The sequence below is a fragment of the Synchiropus splendidus genome, chromosome 19 (genome assembly GCF_027744825.2).
Source record: "Synchiropus splendidus isolate RoL2022-P1 chromosome 19, RoL_Sspl_1.0, whole genome shotgun sequence".
Taxonomy (NCBI): Eukaryota; Metazoa; Chordata; class Actinopteri; order Syngnathiformes; family Callionymidae; genus Synchiropus; species Synchiropus splendidus.
The window spans coordinates 15,454,699-15,473,800 of record NC_071352.1 but is presented as its reverse complement, the minus strand read 5'-3'; the positions used below and the strand labels follow the sequence as shown (position 1 = coordinate 15,473,800).

The following is a 19,102-nucleotide window of genomic DNA, read 5'->3' as shown; positions in this document are numbered from 1 at the left end:
GTTTTGTAAAAATTGTCAGTAGCAAATACTGCTGGAACTGGTGAACAAATAATTGGGACAAACCTTTATTGTAAAGACTCCAGTTTGTGGGTGATGACCTCAGAAGAGGGTCTTGTGGTGCTTGAAGAAGACCCGACTTCCCTCCCTCACTGCTCCGCTCACCACTTTGGCAGCAGAGTTGAGTGATATCGGTGCGGTGACGAGGGCGGCAGCTTTCCGCACCACCTTCCCCTTCTTCACGGGCCTGTCCTTGTCCAGGATCCCGGCCCCCTCCGCCGCCCCCTTCCCCACCGCGGTCAGCAGCTCGCACCAGAACAGCCGCTCTGCCTTCCTCCTGTCCTCTTCCTCTCGCCTCTCCTCAGACTGAAGGCACCACCGCCCTCGTCCCACCGTCTCCATAGCTGCAGACATGGCCGCCTCGGCCTCCCTCAGCATCTGGTCGTCATAGCAACACCCTTGGTTTTCTGTCAGCAGCCTGTCCACCTTCTCCAGCAGCTCCTGGACCTGCTGAGGGTCGGCCTGGTTAGTGAAGACGTGGTAACCACCGTGGCAGCTCTGGACAAGCTCTGACATCTCATTGCTGTCTTCCACAAAGTCCTTGATGGTTCTGCCCTGCAGCTGGTCTCCCCTGGTGAACAGAACCAAGGAGAACCGGGACGCTTGGGGACCAAAGGTAATCCTGAACCACTCCAGAGAATCCCTCTCCTCCTGCGTCAGCCTGCCCAGCTGCAAAGTCACTAAAAAGCAGTGTGGTCCAGGTGTGCAGAGCTCCACCGACCGCCGCAGCTCCACCACCAGCTCCTGCTGGGACAAGTGGGAGTGGAAGAATCCTGGCGTGTCAGTCACACAGACACTCCGTCCATCCACTGACCCCATCCGTCTGGTGGTCGCCATGGTGACTGAGCGGGGGGAGACGTCCACGGGGAACACCGGACCTCCTAGGATCATGTTCCCACAGGAACTTCGTCCTGATCCGGTTCTACCAACCAGGACGAGCCTCAAGTCTGACGGAGGAGCTGGTCATGAAACCACAAAAACAATTTGTTCAGGAGAAATAAAAGTTACAGGACTAAAGATATCGACATCAAAAACCTGAGCGAATTGTTGCTCAAGCTTTCACCTCAAGATATATGGAACTACCTTTGATGTATGCGGGATCTGCATGAGTTTTTGTTTCGATGTTTACATCCATGACCTATTGGCCCCTGCATTGGCATTGTTGAGTCAAGAAAGTGACCGACCTTTGAGCGCACATTCTGATGAACTACATTTTACAGGAAAATGGAAATCGCACATTATTGTCTCATCACGTTCATCTATGTTACTCGTTGAAAACGGCAACATTAATTCACTTATAATTTGTCTCAAAACACGCCAACAATGACGAAAGTGCTTGTCGACATTTAAACATGATTCGCTTTAGAAGCGTCATTGAATTATGTACGTCTCGGTTATTCCATTCTCAGTGAATTCACGCTCAAGAGTCGAGCTTTATCACGGATATTAATAAAAAAAACACAGATGTCTTAAATCTGTGTTTTAGCATCCGTCAGATCACTCGCTGCGTCGTCGCATCATCCACGATGGCGCCATCGCCAACCTACCTTCACATGACTCAGCTGTTTCACACGCCGACATCCTCACGACGACAGCCAACAACCGGACTCCCGACGTGGAATATCGTGATTTTAACGCTCGAGTCGGTGCTTGGTTGCTCTCATGTCGTCGCAGGTGACTCGAGGCGGTGCATCACCTGACATCTCCAGTGACGTCACGCAGTGATAAAGAGCAAAAATCCGAAGTTTGGAAACATGCATTAAACAATTGTATGGAGCTCAGAGTTAATGGAAATATCGGCATTATATTTCCATTTTAAAATGGATATGGCTCGGTAGCTTGCAATTGTCCATTGATACCAGTTGAGGGCAGCAGCCGTATTAAAATGATTGAGGCCAAACTCGTTTCTTTATTTACGTGTAAAACGTGACATTACAAGGGGAAATCAAGTGTCGTGATTCTCGCGGGTGAAAACCGACATGTTGGTGGTTTGAGGAGACTTTTATTATCGTGACCAGCTGATGCAGCCAAACAGCAACGCTCAGTCTGATCCAGACGTGGAGAAGACCTTATCTTCATTATTTATGCCACGAACTCTGTTGTGTTTTGAAACTAAAACTGAGTTTGATCTGACCACTGGGACACGTCTAAATATCCACTTTCACAGTGTCCATTATAATTTTAAAGACTAAAACAACAGTCGAATCAAACCCAGATTCTCCCCCACCATCTCCAGACATAAAAACTACCAAGTGAAACCCCAACATTCTGTGAGTAAAAGGCTGGCAAGTCTGCTCCAAGCATAACTCGCTCTGGTGACTCAAGTCAGGCTGGTCCAAGATGCTTCCATGTCACCACGATCTATGCTGCAGACTCATCAACTACTGGAGGTTCTGTCCCACTCCACGTGGTTCCTGACGGGGAAGCCCACTCTGTTTGGAATTTTTGGGTGTTCCTTCTCTTCTGGAGTGGAATTCCAGCTGGGTACATTCCCCCCAGACATAGAACCATTTTGTTCACACGTGTCCGGGTCATGCCTCGACGGGTTCTCACAGAGTTTGTTTGCATTCCTGCTGTCCAGGAGAGGGTCCGACAGAGACCCAGCTCCATTCGGCACATTGGAACTCTCCAAGTGGAAGAAAGCCTGGGATTCTCCCAGACCCAGTCCCAAACTCTCCAGCATGTCGATGACCGACGGCGTCGACGGGTCAGTCGGCGTCTCTTCTTCGATGCGAGTCAGCGTGGGCAGGATGTCCACCAGCTCAGCCATCTCCATGGGCTGGATCACCTCCGTGATGCTTGGTGGGAAATCCGGGTTCTCGCCATAGGACTCCTGAATCACCATGGCCGTGTAGTCCGCCTCCAGCTGGGCCACGGCGACAGACTCCAGAGCCGACTCGATCAAGGAGCCGGAGCAGCCCAGCTCCGTCTGGCCAATGGAAGTCAGGTCCAAAGTGGACTGGGCGGTGATGTCCACGGGGTAACCTCCCTTTGCCACGCCCTCCACCAGGTCCAGGGCCGACTCTTCGGGCACCACCATCATCCCAGCAGGAGTGGAGACCTCGGCTGTGACCACGTTGGGAGGTGTCGTGCTCATCAGACATTCTGAGGACCAAAACCACAAGTTAGTTTGAAGCCCGTCGCTCGTGTGTCCTGGACTCCAGAGAGGTACCTGTGGCGGTCCTCTGGGACAGCATCCGGTGGGGCCAGGTCAGTCTGGCGGTCAGACTCTCCTCCTCCTCCTCGCCGTCAGGACGTGGCGGCGGGTCTCCTCCCATCACCAAACCCAGTGGCACCGCTCCAACCCACTGTTTGGAGCGGACACACTGAAGACAGTCCATGACCCATCGGGCGTCCCGCCACACCATGTCCAGTCGCTATGGCAACAAGATGTCAGTCACTCCGAAAATCCCTCTGCTGATTTCAGGGTCTCACGTGTGCCATGTCGGTGACGTGGCTCAGTCGCTCCCGGGCCTCCTGCACCTCCTTGGTGTCCAGCGCCTCCCGGAGAGCCTGCTGGGCCAGGTGGGTGTCCAGCTCCAGCCTCACCCAGGCCTGGCAGTACTCGGACAGGAAGTCCCGCTCGTACGTCCAGAAGTGAACTGGAAGTCACAAAGCTTTCAAGCTTCAGGTCCACTTGAGATTGAATTCTGAAAGATTACGACCGCTCACCCAGCTCAAAGATCTGCAGCGGCAGCGTGAGCCCCGGCTCTTTGGTGCCCACTAGAGGCCAGTAGCTGGAGCTGAAGTCCTCGCTGGGCGGCAGCAGCAGAAGAAGAGAAATGTTTTCGCCGAACTGCAGCAGTTCCCGAGTGTAGACGCCATATTGGTACGCCTGAGGAAGACACGGGACGGAGCTGCCGTTGTCTTTCTTTTCATCACAAGTTCAGTGTGGATTTCGTCCTTCTGTTATACTAGATACAAGTTTTCTATGTCCACAGTGTTTTTAGACTGTATTATTATAATTATTTAACCTCATATGACTAGTTTTTCTTGTCCATCATCAACTTTAGCTATAGAAAGTATGATAGTATAAAAAATATACAATTAAAACATGATAGTCATAACAAAATTCAATTCACATTTTTATGTAATTTTCGGTGGAATTTGTGACGGGGCTTCCATTAATAATGCATTTCTGACAATAATCGTATTTATTTCATCATGACGTGACATTTCGTCACCTCGTCTCCATGTTGAGTCTTTCACAAATGGATTTTACATCTTTGTTTTCTCTATTAGTGTTTTTCCACGACTCGCGTTCACCAGTTCCATCAGTTACCCTGTAGAGGGGGATGTTGAGCTTGGTGAGGAGGAGTGTGACGGCCGCTCTCAGGGACCGGATGAACTCCGGCAGACTGCTGATCTCCGGACTCTCGTCTTCGCTGCTCAACAGGTCCGCGGCCGGCTCGGAGGCTGCGGTGTAGTTGTGACTCTGCAGCCACTCCCACTCCTCCCTGACACACAGAGGCACAGGTAAGCAATAAACAACACAAGCAGCCGATACTCTCCACTCTTTCCTTTACATTTTTTCCTTTACAACAAGCAGCTGCCAAGTTCTTTTTATAGCGGCGCAACAGCACCTCCTGTTGCATCCCTTCAGTCAACTGCTGTTTCAGACAACAGCAGAAAGTGATAACAATCCAGTCAAGCAGCTTCTTTCTCACCATGCTGCCTCCATTTATCCCCTCACTGTCTCATAAATACTTGTGTTTACCACAGTCACAAACAGTCTGAAGAGTTGTCGCCTCCCCTGTTCCAACATGTGACGAAGGAATGAAAAGACTTGAGCTCTCCGGGGACCAGGTTTTCCCCAAAGACAGCAGCAGCAGAGTGAGAACAAACAGGAGTCTAATACCTGATCCGTGCGGGATGAGTGTGGTATCAAAGATAGCTTATGAACTCTCCGCATCTTCAGTAGAAACTCAATAAGGTCAAGATGCTTGTCTTTTGACCTCATCCAAGTATATTTATGTTTCGATACAGTCAATAGTTTCAGTGATGTCACCTGGACACGTGTGCGTTGTGCCGGACCCGCGTGTGGCACAGCAGGTTGGGCAGCCTCTGCGGCACCAGCACCCGGATCTGCTCCACCGAGCTGCACAGCTTGAGGATGCCCACGTAGAGACCCGACTGAGCCCACTGGAGGCTGTGCCTGTGGAAGGACAGTTTGTCCTGCGCGACACAGACCAGCATGTTAGTCGGACCCCGGGCATCAGTGTCTCAGACCCAGTCCTCCTCACCTTCAGCTTCTCATACAACATGTCCATGGCAGTGGGCTCAGGCAGCAGAGGCGTCCTGCTGCGGTTCTTTTCCAGACGAGCCAGAGGCAGCCAATGGAAAGGAGGGTCGGGCGGACTGAAAGGCAGGAGTGAGCGTGAAACCACATCCTCAGAAATGGAGTGGTCACATAAATAAGTGATGAAGTGAAGTCATATCAGACATCACCATGGGTCTCGGGAGCTTTAAGCCCCAGATGTAATCCCTGAAAGATCTGTGACAGACATGTCAAATATGGATCAAGAGTTCTCCACAGGGATGGTTGTTTCCCATAGCAACAGCAGCAGCGGCCGCATTAGTCTGCAGCAGTTTTAGTTCCAGTTTTCCTGGGCTCTTAGCTTCTGTTTCCCTGATTGAAATGAATGTAGATCTGGCTGATTTTTTTGGTTGTTCCTGGGCGACAATGCTCGATCACCAGACAGATGGTGGGAATTTCACTCGGCAAACAAACTTGCGTAACGATAACTGGGCTGATTCTGTCGCAGTTTTGCTACTTTCCGACCAAGGATGGTGGATTATCGTAACTCATCTGAGATTATCCTGGGAGACAGTGTGAGAGACATGCCGCTTCTGCTTCACACTCGTGTGAGGGTCTCTGACGGATGAAAAAAATCCTTGTGTGTGTGGTCTTCATGAAGGGAATCAGAGTCACCTGGGGGGACCAGACAACTCCTTCAGGGTCACCAGTAGGATGTTGCCCTGACGATCCTTCAGCGGTTCGTAGTAGACCTGACCAAGGTCCATTGTTCCCAGCGAAGACTGACAGGTGAACAGAGAGAAGACAGCGTGAAGCAGCAGCACTGGTGTTCACTCAGATAAGAACGTTAAAAGTGAGGAGGCTGGAAGATGAAAAATCTCATTAAAACAGCAATTACTTGACTTCATGCTTCTTATAAAGCAACATAAGCTGCTTAACTTCCTACCTGCAGCTGAGAAACGGCTCTGAGGATGTTGTGGCGGTTCTGGAGGAGGGAGGAGGGGGAGGAGTGTGCCGTGGACAGGGCCTGCTGCAGCCAGGGCACCTGCTGCCACGCACAGGACAACTGCGGGACAGCACACGGACGTCAGCAACCCCACGGACCAGACGTCAGCCGCGGGTGGACGGCTCACCTTGGCGAACCACAGGAAGTCGTGAGTGAAGGAGGTGGTGCAGCACTGGATCTCCACCAGTGGTAGCTGATCTTCCCCCGTCAGCAGGAGGCTTTCCTTGTAGTAGAACACGGTGGCAAGATAGACGCCCCTGGAGAGACATGGGTTCAAAGAGGAGCTGAGGATCCAGACTGAAGAAAAATAGTATCTTAGTATATAAGTGCCAGTGGCTCAGGTCGATCATGAGACCTCGCAAACAAAACTCAGCACTCCGGGTGAGGATGAAACACTAGTTTAAGAGGTGGGAGGACCACCAGAGATGGAAATGAAAACTGCATCTGCAAGCATGACTGACAGAGCATTTCACTCCAACAGTCCAGCCACTCCGCTGCACATCAGAAACTCTGCTGGGGTCTCTGTTGTTGCTCCTCGAGTGGAGTCTTCGTTTCAATCAGGTAAGCTCTCTCTCTCCGACCACCCTGGAGGAGCAGCATGATGGATGAGACACAAGAAGACAAGCTACCTTTGAAGGAGGCGAACAAACTTGGTGGCGGACTGGAAGAGCTGTTTGATGCCCCGGGACATGGATAGACGCTTGCTGGGACTTTGAGGTTTGGAACTGACTGTGAAGCGAGAGGAAACGGGTTTAATTCAACGGCTTCCTCTCATCCCAGGTCCCGGCGGAGGCACCTATGCAGTACGCTCGGTAGTGAGGCTCCTTGGCGTCCTCCAGCAGCTTCTTGACCAGACCCTGAGGATTTCTGAACTGTGACTTCACACCCACACACTGCCTCCAACCTGCAGGGAACAGAGTCGCACTTGTGTAATTGAACATCTTGTTATACACAAACCTGGTGGGCGGCTTGGTGGGAGTCAGACGTGATTTCTTTCAGCGATCAGAGTGTCAGCATCAATATTCTAAATCTGTATCTCAGTCCAACTACAGAACCACGGGATTCACTGTTATCGATCGATAGATCTCTGTTCTGATCAGACAAAGGGTAAGAATCCAGTCATCATACTCACTGGAAGGGGCGATGCTGCCGGGGGTGGAGTCCTGCGGCGGCCCCCATCCCTTCACGTTGTAGGCGCGGACTCTCACCGAGTACTGCACTCCCTGCAGGCAGAGAAGGTTCAGTCTGCTCAGCTGTCTCCTCACGAGTCAGTAGTTAGTGTCGATGTTTGTGCCTTACTGTGGTGAGTCCCCTGATGCTGTAGGAGGGGTTCTTGGTCTCGGTGACTTCAGCTGAGCCCAGGACATTTTTGAAGCTTTCTGTGCTGCTCCACTCCACTATGGACAAGAAGCACTCTCACTGATGCGCACAAGCCGTCAGCAGCAGGGTCCAGACAAAAGGATGTTCACAATCTTGACATTTTTTTATCAGTCAGAGACCCCATACAGGAAGATAAAAAAATTGACATTGATTTGTGGTGCGCTACGATATTCTCAACATTGTGGCGACCTAGAATCTTGTCCTTGAAGCCAGAAATGCTGTGTGATCACACGAACTACCGTAAACGTGGAACACAGGATGGGATGATGGTAAATATTGAACATTTGCCATTGTTGTTGCAGATTACTGGGGCAAAGTCACCCTTAACCCAGCTCACAAGAGAAAAGATAATGGGATGCTTGCCATCCTTGGTTGGGATGGGATGAAATCAGGACAAAAACAGACCAACTGCATGAATGTGTGATGTGTGAACCCACTTTCAAGCATTTGAGGTGTGGTCTGATGTCGCTCGAAGAATTAGGGCACTGCATTTGGAGACTGACCTTTGTAGCGAGTGATCAGACCCATGTTGCTGCCCTCGGGCTCTTTGATGACCACGAACAGAGACGACGTACTGGTCACCAGCACCGACACATGACTGGGTGGACCTGGCAGCTCTGCAGAGAAGATCAGACTGAATAAACATCAAACTCAAAGAGTGAGATTTGAAATAGGCGTGTTTATTTGACTCCTCTCTGAGGTACAGCTAAGCCAACAACACTGGTGGGTCACGAGCTTCCCTCTCACCAGCTTGGACTCAAGGAAGTTATTTGTTATGGGAGGGGCTTTTAGAATAGAGACTCAAAATTCTACAACTCCAAAATTTCCCCCCCAAAAAATCCATGACAACATCATGACTTTGTGAACCTTTTATTGATTGATATTTCTTGTGATGATTGATATATTATGTAAACAAAATCCCACTGAGAGGCTGAAGGTGCAGTGTGAGCAACTGGTTGGTATTACCTGCCAGTGGGTCAGAACTTCATGTGGGTGTTGACCTGAGGACCTGTACATCTGTCGCACCTGTGTGAACACTGCCCCGCACTTCAGCAGGTGTGTCTTGCTGCATGAGGTAACACTTGGCTAACACTTGACTGATGCCATTCAAAACAAACCTCTGTCTCCACCAAAAGGATGGGTTTTTAAGGAGACATCTGTGGACTGACATGACAGGTGTTTCCTTTTCCATGGAAGGAATTAAATCTCTAGAATGGATTGGTGGACTCTGACAGTCGGCTTGCTATATCTGAGAGAGAAAAGGCATGTATTTATTCATATATAGGAGAATATTGATGACTCTATTGCTCATATGTGACTGTGATGTCATTAGAGAATTAGTGCTGTCGACCTAAAAATAATAAAGTGGTTGTCACCATGCTGGAGCCACCAGAGACGTGCAGAGTTGTGCTTTCATACATTTTTTAAGCCCCAGGGAGAGGAGGCAGCACTTAACCCGGCAGCAGCTTCCTACTGGAACGTCAATGCTTTGCTGCAGTCACATCTTGATAATCTCCATGAGCGCATGTAAATCATGATATCGATGTACGATGAATAAGACCATCACATCACCATTAGTGCAATATTAGCCCCAGCGTGAATCCCATAATAAAAGCAGGCGCTTAAGAAGCTTAATGGTATTCTGCGGCTTGATTCTCGCTGGAGGGCATTGCTGATTTTCAAGCAATAACCCAGGCGTACGGGCTAATAGGAAAAGCCTCAGACAAATAATACTTTCAAGCGAACATCTTCAGCATTCACTTAACCTTTTCTGTCGGAAGACATTAGTCACGAATACTGGGTTTGGAAAACAAGTTGCAAAGGTGAAGCCAGGTAATTTAAATGTGAGTGCTGGCAAGAGAAGCTTTCTAAAGCCATTCAAGGAAGCTTCAAGTCGAGTGAGGCTTCACGGTGCCAAAAAGCCATCAGTCAGATTCTTGACACTAACAGCTTGCATGACCCGGCGCCAAACTTTTAAATGTGATCCCTGAAGCCACCGAGTGTGGGAGAATTGAGGAAGCTTGATCGAGCAAGTCTGGTGAATATTACATGAACGGGCCGTCGAGGAGACTTGTAAGGAGGTGGAATTAAAAGCTCCGGCAGGGGGACTGATGAAACCAGGTCATGATGAAAACTTGAAAACAGACAGATGCATTTCGAGGAATTCCAATGTCCAAAAAATCAAACTTTCAACATCCTTGAGTCAGAGCGAGTTGACTTCTCACTCAGGGCCGGCTACAGTCAAAACACTGCTTTTTAACTTGGATTCTTCAGATTTTCTAAACTAATATGTCCCCTGAGTCAAATGTTCTAAATAGTTAAATGTTTAAATTAAGAGTGGAGACACGCCACTCGTTCCTCATCTTTATGAAAGATTTATTTGAGTTGTTTGGTTGTAACATGGTTTATTCAGTCCCCTCTGCTTCACTCTGATACCAGCCAGGATTGGAAAACCACCTCCATTAACGTTTGTTTTGCCTCAATGTTACTTGCTTGTACTAGAGCTAAACCACTGAGGCCTGCCGGGTCATACAGTTCCGACCACTCTGTCGCTCACCTGTGTTCTGGAAGTTTTCCTTCATCCTGCAGTAGAGTTGCAGCCGAAGACTCCAGAGACGGATCTGTCGGTGAACGTCAGCTTGTCCCTGAGGTCCTGCCCCAGTCTTCTTCACCAACTCTGCCTTCCACTCCTCCACCCTCTGTCCAGCCAGAGCAACCAGAGCACCCAGCTTCACTGCCCACTCGCCCGGCTGGCACACTGCAGGAGACAAACCCGGAGGTGTGTCTGTCCAACAGATTTTTCACTCACAGGACACATGAAGCCAAGTCTCGACTGATGAAAACCAACCTAATTTAGGGAGATTAGATCATACATCATAGACAGGAGAAATGGGCTCACTTGTTAGCGGGCCCTGGTGGGTAGTTTCTTTTCATCCGCTTTCTCTTGATGTAAGGAGTTTCATGTTTTGATATAAGAACCGCTGCTAAATTTAATTAGACTTAACATGAGTCAGATCTGTAGAAAATATGAGATGTTATTTCATCCTCGGGGAAGTACATGAAAATCTGAATTCTCTTGTATATCATATGACAATTCTGGAACTGTCAAGCGCCGCTATGCTAACATTAGCTTCAATATATCTATTTATTCAATATATTATATTTATATTCTGTATTGTTTGGAGGTAAGAAAGTAGGTCTTTGATGAGTGTCATGCAACAACATGACTTTTGGAAAATTCCATCTTCTGACCTCACGGTTGTGTTCTGATTCACCAGAATGTACTGATATTCTCAAGAAATACTTACAAACTGGGTTATGTTTGGCTCCTGCACGAGTCAACACGTGCATCAGGGGGGAGTTGTGGGTGAGAGCAGCGACATCCAAGGGGACCAGTCCCTGTTCGCTCACCCGGTTCACCCCTCTCTCCCGCTCTCTCTCCCAGTCCCTCTCTTTGCGCTCCCCTCTCTCCCACATGCTCCCCCCTCCTCCAGTCCCATTGCTCTTGTCTCTGGAGAGCAGGCTCTGCACGGCCAGGGTGTCTTCGTTCTCCACCGCCTCCCACAGGGTCTTGTACTGTCAGGAGGGGGACCATCAGGCAGTGCGGAGGGACAGAAGAGGGTTGTTAAAGCGATTTATTTGGAGACTCATAAATCAAATTGTAAATCACCAAGCGACCTGGACCACTGTAATGAATTCACAGTGACACCGAGTCAGCATGTAATGTGTGGAAGATCTCATTATCTGGGCCATAAAGAACCAGGCCAGGGGGCAGGTAAACACTTGCTACCTCAGAATAAAGAGAGGAAATCTTACAGCTTCTGCCTTGCCGACATGCCTGGGTGTGTCTGCCTCCTCTGCAGCCGATGGCTCCCCTCCTCTGAGTCGGACCGACAGGTTTCTGTAGATGCGTTTGGGCGAGACTGGGCCCATTGAGCGGCGGCGCTGAGGCGGGTTCCTCATCGAAATGTTCATGACAGCAGAGGACTCCAGGGGAGCAAGAGGGAGATCTTGACAAGAAGAGTGTGATGGAGTGGTTAGATCCAGAGGGGCGATTCGTTTCCCCCCACAGACTACTTGAGAAACTGGGAGGTTAAGGGTTAATTTTTGATCCTGATCTGAAGAGTGAGGGAAGCTCATGAGGGAGAGTCAGAAGATAGTTTGTAAATATATGTAAGAAAAAATGTACACATTTGAAAACATGAAAAGAGGGGATTGTATTACACAAAAAATGAGAAATTATGAAAGCATATTCAAAAGGAGGAGGAAAATGTAAGATAATTAAATCTCATTAGATAATGTCTTTGTATTACAAAACAATGAAGAATGAAAATACGGCAGAAGGAAAGTTTAAATATTAAGTGAGATGGGAGGACTGGCAAACAAGTCAGAGAAAAAAGCAAATTAAAGAGACCACTTGTAAAAAATGTTGAGTGACTGTCGAGCACTAGACGAGACGTGCAAATGGATCTTGAGCAGGGAGAGATGAGGATGGGGGAGGATGTGGAGGAGTGTGTGAAAAAGGTTGGAGTCATTAGAAACCTGCAGCAGAGAAGAAACGCATAAAAACACGACGCAACGTCAGACTTCCGCAGAAACTTCAGCAGTAAATGCAATTTTCTGTCAGGACAGTGTGTGGGCGGATAAAAGAATGGAAGTTACATGAACAGCAGAAGAGAAACACCATTCATTTATTGCCTTTTATCTTCAAGCCTGTGTTGAATTTTTCATCTGACTCTGACTGAGACTGACCTGTCAATTTAATTAACCAGAGGAAAGTACTTTTTTCATTTGAGCAAATATGTAATTAGAGCTGATGATTTCTCTTCGTGTATCATCAGCCTGAAGTTATCCATCACTGTGACTACAGTTAAGAGGCTCATTCGCATCTTTGGTGCCTTCTTTTATTGTGAGAGGATTTTCCTGCCTCGTAAGCCGTTTCACTGTTAAAGGGTGTCACGATTTTCTCTCGTGCTTGTGGCTACGTTTTCCTAGAAACAAGGTCATGAGAGACTAGAATCAGAGTCATGCGAGACAAACTGCAGAGTCATAAGTCGAGGTAGACTAGAAACAGGTCCACAAGAGACTAGTCAGAGTCATGAGGAACTTGAAACAGAAACATGACAGACTAGAAAGAGGGTCAACAGACACTGGACACAGAGTTATGTCATGAGAGGCTAATAGCAGAAACCTGAGTCAGGATAGACTAGAAACAAATCCACAAGGGACTAGAAAGAGTCATGAAGGACAAGAAAGAAAGTCATCAGAGACTAGAATTAGGGTCATCAGACACTAGAAACAGTCATGAGAGACTAGAAGGACGGTCCTGAGAGGCTAGAATTAAGGTCATGAGAGACTTGAAATAAAGTCACGAGAGACAGGAAGGAGGTTCATGACAGACTTTAAGGAAGGTCATGAGAGACTTCAAACAAAGTCATGACAAATGAGAAGGAGGGCCATGAGAGACTAGTATCAATGTCACGAGAGACTAGAAGAAAGATCATGAAAGACTTGAAGCAAAGTCATGAGAAACTAAGGAGGGTCATGAGAGACGGGAAACAATGTCATAAGAGACTAAAATCCAGACTTGAGACTTGAAACTGAGTCATGAGAAACTAGATTGAGGGAGAACAAGAAACAAAGACGAGAGCCTTGTCATCCGAAGAGCTAGGACAGAGATACTCAGCTCCAATTCTTTCAACAACCTCTCAGTCACAACTGTCATCTCCTTAGTATCCAGCCTGGGTTTACAAGCCCTCCACTGTCTTCTAGTTGGTGCCATCAGGAAACAAGAATTGTGCCTCTTCACTGCGACAGACCACCTGAACTGTGGTTGAGAGTACGCATGCGGCGATGTGGTGCAATGGGGGTGATACCTACCATTGTTATTGGTGCTGCTCATCTCTGTTTGTTTTCAGTCGTGGAAAGTGCTGACAAAGCAGCTGTGTGAGGAGATTAGCTTCAGGCTTTGCTTTCTTTTGAGGCATCACAAAAACGAGAGGAGCCAAAGAGCCTGAGGGGATGAATAAGTCCTTGTTAGCAATGATATAAGTGCATACAAGAGAACAAATCTTGTCGTGTTAAGCACTTACACACGCTATTATGTTGAATCATGCACTTCAATAATACATTGTGGTTTTGCTGCACAGCAGCTGCGTTCCAGATTGTGGTCCACTTCTATTCAGAGATCAACTTGTGCGTTCTTAAGTACAATATTCTGACCTTAGGTGGAAGGGGAAAACAGCAGAAGGTAATTGATTTGATTCGTGCATTAGAATTAAATCTACAGAATCCAGCTGATAATTTATTGGGCTTCACTGCACAGTATGAACAGGCCATTTGTGACTTCATTAAGCATAGTGACTATATGCATCAGCATATATTACTGCCACTATTGCGGTAGAATGTTGACATTTAAAAGCAGTCAGTACTTACACTGACAGTATTCCATTCAGTCGCAGGCACATGTACGCCTCCAGCACAAATCGATTCATTTGCCTGCTCATTTTTAACATTCATAAAACAATCCAATCACAACATACATTTACTATCAAGAATCACAGTGAGCTTAATAAAAGCAAAAAGTAAAGAAAACAATACTTTTAATCAGAATATGATGCAGTGGCTTTCATAAGGAGCAGTTAGAAATGGAAAGTGTCATTGAACTTGCATCTTATTTGCATGACTGCATTAGCTACCATTTGTTGCTCGCTTCATTAGTTTTTAACTCTAAAATCACAAAAATTATGCAAAGTCACTTAAAACCACATTCCTATGAGGCTTTTGTATTTCATTCATTCTTCACTGTATCTGGGCAGCTATTAATAATAAGCTACGAATAACTAATAATAATAATAGTTGCATTTTAAACCTTGCATAAACAATGTTACTCACAGTTTCTCAATTGCAAAATCACGCTACAATGACAATTAAATCCTGGCAGCTAGAATACTGCATTTCTCACGAGAATCCTATGAATTTTATTTTTCTTTTACGTAGTGAGATTTAGTTTTAATTTTAAATCTAGCATGTTGCTGACTGCTGCTTAACACTTCAGCAGCAAAATTCAGCAGCAAAGCGAAATGTTGCTGACTCACTGCTACTTTGAAAATACATTCTCGGCCAACAAAATAAATCATTTCTCTTGTATCAGGAAGTTCTGGCTTATAACTTGAATATACACCAAACTATACGCTGAAGTAAGTCACACTTAAAAGCCGTAAAGTATGTAGTGCGAAGTGGTGACGATTGATGAAACACACTCTTACAGCATCTTTTTTTTTACGTTTTTTTATGTTTTTTTTTTTTTTTTTTAATTCTTACCTTTCACGGTCAAGGATTTTCACTCCAACACTTCAAGTTGGAGCGTGGCCTGCTCTGCAGCGTCACTAGTTCCTTAAAAGACTCCACTCCGCATCGATAATAATCCATCTACGACTTCTAGAGCTCTTGAATCTTGAAGGATGAAGTGCACCTGAACGCATCGCAGGAGGAAGCGTCAGTCACGTAGTCATTATTCAAGTTCCGCCCACTTCCTCCTCGAACAACTTGCCTTTTTCAGTTCATTTCCTGTTACGTCGCTAAATGAATGATTGTAATACAACTTGCCGTCATTCAAATGTAAATTGTAATTAGTATTGTACCGACAACGCTTAAAAAAAGAAGAACGTATCATTTTTGAGATGTTTTTTGTCTTCTTTTTTACTTTAATTTTTAACAGGGTATCTGTGGTAAACACCGAGCCTGTCATCGTTCACTTGACCGCAACATGACGTCAATTTCCAGTGGAAATTAACGCAGCAACAGAGGTGATAAAAACAAACAAACGTGAAAACTGTGTAGGGAGGGTGGAATAATAAAACTGTAATGCATAGATTAGATAACTTTGAAACCTAATGATATCCAGAACAATTCACCTGTTTTCATCTGAAGGTAACGTATTGGGTATTTAATGTGTCAAATTCAATTTGTATGGCCAAACCTAAATACAGAAAAAAAAAATCGAGAGTTGCATACAACATGCATGTGATATGTTAATGAGCAAAGGTACAAATTACATTTGCCCGAGCTGTGAAGCATTAAATTGTGTGAAGTCATTCCCCCATGTCACTACATGAATATGCCTGACTTTCATTGAGTGACACACATTCTGAGGACCTGACTGAGATGGTTAACTATCACCTTGCTTGGGCCTGAGTGTCATTCCCGCACCTAATTTTAGATTAGATTAGATTCACCATTTGATTTCATGACTTCAACAAAATAGAGGCCTGGAGTGTTACGTACATTCTGATTTTCCTGCTCATAATTCTTGTTCAGTTATCAGTTGCACACTTAATACTATTTGGTTTTAATGTATTTCCTTTTTTATTCGAGATAGATGTGTACATGCTTGACACATCACGTTTTTATCGTGTGTTGTCAATAAAGTTTTGTCTTCAACATGGCCGACAGAAGACGGAAAGCGCGCCATTAATTCGAACACGAATCATTCATTCTTCGTTCTGTGGAAAGGTACATTCGCTACGTATGAATATATTTAATCTTAAGAGAATAAAGATAAGGTGGAAGTTTGGTTACTGAAAAGGTCTACAACGTTCTGAGCTGACGTTAGCTTCTAGCAGTCGATTTACAAATGAAGCTAGCTGTCCGTTCTTTTTTTTAAATTTATTTATTTTTTGTTACCTTTTGCAGGTTAAGCTATGGAAGCTGAGGATATTGTCCATGAAAAGCTCCACTTCAGACACGACTCGAAGTCTGTGAGACGTCTTGGTCCTGCAGAAGGAGGCGGCCTGCTCGTCTGTGTTGCCTGTATCATTGAAATGATGGAGAGTCAAAATGTTGCTGTGAGTAATGGATGTAAAAAGAGCAAGACATTGCTTATTTAAATTCAAACATTTCCATCGTCATGAAGTGCTGTTTATTTGGTAGGGTAAAACATAACAATTGATGCAGCAATAGATAATTTAAGTACACAAACAAAGACACATTCTTATAGGTATTTACCTTCTTATCCTGGATACATAAGATACATTTTACACACGTTTTTTCTGCCGTTATATCAGACTTAGAATGGTGTGAATCATCATCATCATCATCATCACCATTGGTCCTTATCAGGAATAATAGTGTCTAATGAGGTGCTGACCTTTGATTTCAGCATGTCTGCTTAAAGAGGTACTTTACTGTACTCACAGCTAACTGTGCACCTGGAAGATGCCAGTGTGGCATCTGAATCAGATGGTCTTTGTCATGTCAAACAGACTCCCCTTTTGTGGGTGGTTGCTGGCGTATAAAAGCATGAGACAGGTCACACTAATTAGATGATGGTTTTATGACTTTCCGTGGCACAGGATCTGAGCTGTCAGTATTGTTATGGCAACTCGAATTACTAAAACCCCGTGCATAATAATGGCCAACATCCTCTTCAACGACTTAAGTTATGAGTCATAACTGTACATGTGATGTCACTCAGTTTACTAGGATATATTTGAAATGTGCCCCCCTTGTATCATAGTAGTCATCATTCACATTCTTTATCCCTCATTTTATTTTCTTGGATCTGATGCTATTATGCTGTGCGTGGTTTTAAGGGTTCCAGTGGATTAATACTGACAATCTTTCTATTTTCTCAGGTTGTTAGGAAGTCTTCTGCCTTGTCCGGGATCACTTTGGTGCTTCAGTCTTCTCCAGGATTCTTCAGAGAATTACTCAATCAGGATCTCAGACTCAGACTACCCTTCATCACATCATTACTTGGTAAGGTGCTCTGTCAATACTCTCCTGAGCGGTGTTATAATCTCTAAATGGAGAAATTAACATTCAGATTAGACCTTCTTTGGCTCATCTTTAATGTAAATGAAGCGGTGCAAATATCGAATGAAATTAAGATTATTTATCATAGTTACAGCTGATTAAAGCCTTCTTCATATTGCTGAAGGGTGGAGCTGACTTTTGTAAAACCTCCAAACCTCCAAAAGGAAGATATTTTTATCCCTTCAAAGCTCTGCTAAAAATAAATTACCAATGAATCCTGAAGTTTCTGTCCAGATTTTTCTCCGACCCATTTTCTGTCATTCAGACTGAAATTAAATTATGGATTGATGTTGTGTAGCTAGAGTGTTTTTTTTTTTGTTTATCTGTCCTTGTTACAGTTGCTGTAGCTCACTTGTGGCAAATGTACCCTGTGACCAGTCTCTTATGCATGTGCACTGGTTTAAGCCAGTGTTTTTAATACTCAACCAGAAACATCTATAATTTCAAATTAGAGTCTTCCTGTTTTTCAAGTTTCTTTTTCCTCAGAGATGCTTCACATTGTTGAGGACCCTGCAACCCTGGTAAAGGTCGACCAAGGTCAGAAATGGTCTTTTTGTATACACAGTGTGCTGTGGACACACAAACACATGCATTTTTATACACACCACTCTCATGTTACGCTCACAGAGGCCTACACTAACCACAAACTGCAGGTTCGAGTCATCAGATGACAGGTTTATTTATGGACCACAGCCGTGTATTCTTCGTTTAACAGCCTTTGCCTGCGTCGAACTTGGGTTTTTACACACAGTAAAAACACAATAAAATTGACATTTATGCAACGTTGTTGTTGCCTGGAGTCACATCATGGTGATGCAGATAAACACCTACACATTTGTTCACTAAAATATTCATTTATACGAATACTTTACAACCTTGTGTGTTATGCAATCAAGTCTCACATGTGGTGTTCCTCTTTCTGTCCATCATATTACTCATCGCTAGTTCTCTGTCTGTTCTGACAGACACTTCAGTGTTTTAGACTTGCTTGGTGTCCTCATGTTCAGTACAGATATCTGGAATCTTTGCAGTGAAATCCAACTACAACCATGTGAGTCCATGATAGCTTTTGATATTTCAGTCAGTTTACATTTTCAGAGTTGCTTCCCAAAGGTTGACCCACAACATATTTTTTTTTCACAAACGAAAGTATTAAGTCCCTCTTTTGCCAGATTTTGAATTTGTAACACTGCGCTTGATCACATATTGAGAACGAGCGCATTTAGACTTATTCATGAAAGGATTTTTTTTTTTGAGTGCAATTGTTCAAACTAAAGTAATACTGCCTTCAGAGAGAACGAAACTATCAAAGTTTAAATACAAAAATGAAATTTTTAGTGTGGCTGCATTCGGCTTTGATGTTTTTGTGTTTTCTTCCCAGCTCTTTCCTTTGTGTTTCAGTGTTGGTGCTATTGCATTTGGAGCTGCGGAATGAGCTGCCATTCCACTTTGTTTTGGGACGGATAGACAAACAGGTGAGGAGGATAAACCTAAAATGAAAAATATTTACTGGATGTAAGTCCTCTCACACGTGTCTAAGTGTTCAACAGCACTTACGTAACTATCAACAGCATCTTACTTCTGAA

At 45.3% G+C, this 19,102-nt stretch overlaps 3 protein-coding genes and 1 long non-coding RNA gene across 16 annotated transcripts in view; 2 read left to right on the top strand and 2 right to left on the bottom strand.

The window, feature by feature from the left end:
- Positions 1-41: 41 nt before the first annotated feature.
- Positions 42-1,761, bottom strand: LOC128751690 (GTPase IMAP family member 7-like). Its single transcript, XM_053852925.1, has 2 exons — positions 1,605-1,761; positions 42-1,016 (listed from the first exon to the last, which is right to left on the bottom strand). The coding sequence occupies exons 1-2, from the start codon at positions 1,636-1,638 to the stop codon at positions 100-102; spliced, it is 951 nt and encodes a 316-aa protein (XP_053708900.1). The 5' UTR covers positions 1,639-1,761; the 3' UTR covers positions 42-99.
- Positions 1,762-1,918: 157 nt separating this feature from the next.
- Positions 1,919-16,525, bottom strand: LOC128751682 (ankyrin repeat and fibronectin type-III domain-containing protein 1-like). 4 transcript variants are annotated; one of them, XM_053852909.1, is made up of 22 exons: positions 16,386-16,525; positions 15,024-15,174; positions 13,793-13,922; positions 13,581-13,713; positions 11,517-11,710; positions 11,009-11,276; positions 10,258-10,458; positions 8,204-8,317; positions 7,620-7,717; positions 7,453-7,543; positions 7,117-7,224; positions 6,950-7,049; positions 6,448-6,577; positions 6,261-6,380; positions 5,990-6,096; positions 5,301-5,415; positions 5,066-5,232; positions 4,340-4,514; positions 3,730-3,892; positions 3,493-3,659; positions 3,230-3,434; positions 1,921-3,162 (listed from the first exon to the last, which is right to left on the bottom strand). In XM_053852909.1, exons 4-22 carry the CDS (start codon positions 13,600-13,602, stop codon positions 2,435-2,437), a joined length of 3,273 nt encoding a protein of 1,090 aa, XP_053708884.1. In that variant the 5' UTR covers positions 13,603-13,713; positions 13,793-13,922; positions 15,024-15,174; positions 16,386-16,525; the 3' UTR covers positions 1,921-2,434. The 4 variants fall into 4 exon arrangements, with proteins under 4 accessions (XP_053708886.1, XP_053708885.1, XP_053708884.1 ...); XM_053852908.1 differs by lacking the exon at positions 13,793-13,922 and having other exon boundaries at positions 1,922-3,162; XM_053852911.1 differs by lacking the exons at positions 11,517-11,710; positions 13,581-13,713; positions 13,793-13,922; positions 15,024-15,174; positions 16,386-16,525 and adding an exon at positions 10,600-10,716 and having other exon boundaries at positions 1,919-3,162; positions 11,009-11,152.
- LOC128751697 (uncharacterized) lies at positions 3,865-10,221 on the top strand. The gene is made up of 4 exons (XR_008413274.1): positions 3,865-3,941; positions 4,300-4,533; positions 6,802-7,037; positions 7,101-10,221. It is a non-coding gene; the product is annotated as an uncharacterized LOC128751697 (long non-coding RNA).
- The window catches only part of LOC128751680 (meiosis inhibitor protein 1), a 44,433-nt gene continuing 35,561 nt past the window's right edge, over positions 10,231-19,102 (top strand). For 6 of the 10 annotated variants that reach the window (XM_053852905.1, XM_053852903.1, XM_053852904.1 and 3 more), the window contains exons 1-5: positions 16,137-16,214; positions 16,395-16,546; positions 17,336-17,459; positions 17,988-18,053; positions 18,918-18,991. In XM_053852905.1, the coding sequence (XP_053708880.1) occupies positions 16,403-16,546; positions 17,336-17,459; positions 17,988-18,053; positions 18,918-18,991 (408 nt within the window). In that variant the 5' untranslated portion in view covers positions 16,137-16,214; positions 16,395-16,402. Of the gene's footprint in view, positions 10,480-15,110; positions 15,509-15,528; positions 15,633-16,136; positions 16,215-16,394; positions 16,547-17,335; positions 17,460-17,987; positions 18,054-18,917; positions 18,992-19,102 lie in introns of those variants that run through there. The other 4 variants (XM_053852897.1, XM_053852896.1, XM_053852899.1 and 1 more) reach the window with 4 other exon arrangements.

What these genes read in the sequence shown, in the direction of transcription:
- LOC128751690 (XM_053852925.1), bottom strand. Translation starts at nt 1,638, where the DNA reads ATGTCGGCGTGTGAAACAGCTGAGTCATGTGAAG. An exon ending in AACAGCTGAGTCATGTGAAG is followed by an intron (nt 1,017 to 1,604) that starts GTAGGTTGGCGA and finishes TTTCATGACCAG; the next exon opens with CTCCTCCGTCAGACTTGAGG.
- LOC128751682 (XM_053852909.1), bottom strand. Translation starts at nt 13,602, where the DNA reads ATGAGCAGCACCAATAACAATG. An exon ending in ATGTCGGCAAGGCAGAAGCT is followed by an intron (nt 11,277 to 11,516) that starts GTAAGATTTCCT and finishes CCCTCCTGACAG; the next exon opens with TACAAGACCCTGTGGGAGGC. An exon ending in TCAACATCCCCCTCTACAGG is followed by an intron (nt 3,893 to 4,339) that starts GTAACTGATGGA and finishes TGTCTTCCTCAG; the next exon opens with GCGTACCAATATGGCGTCTA.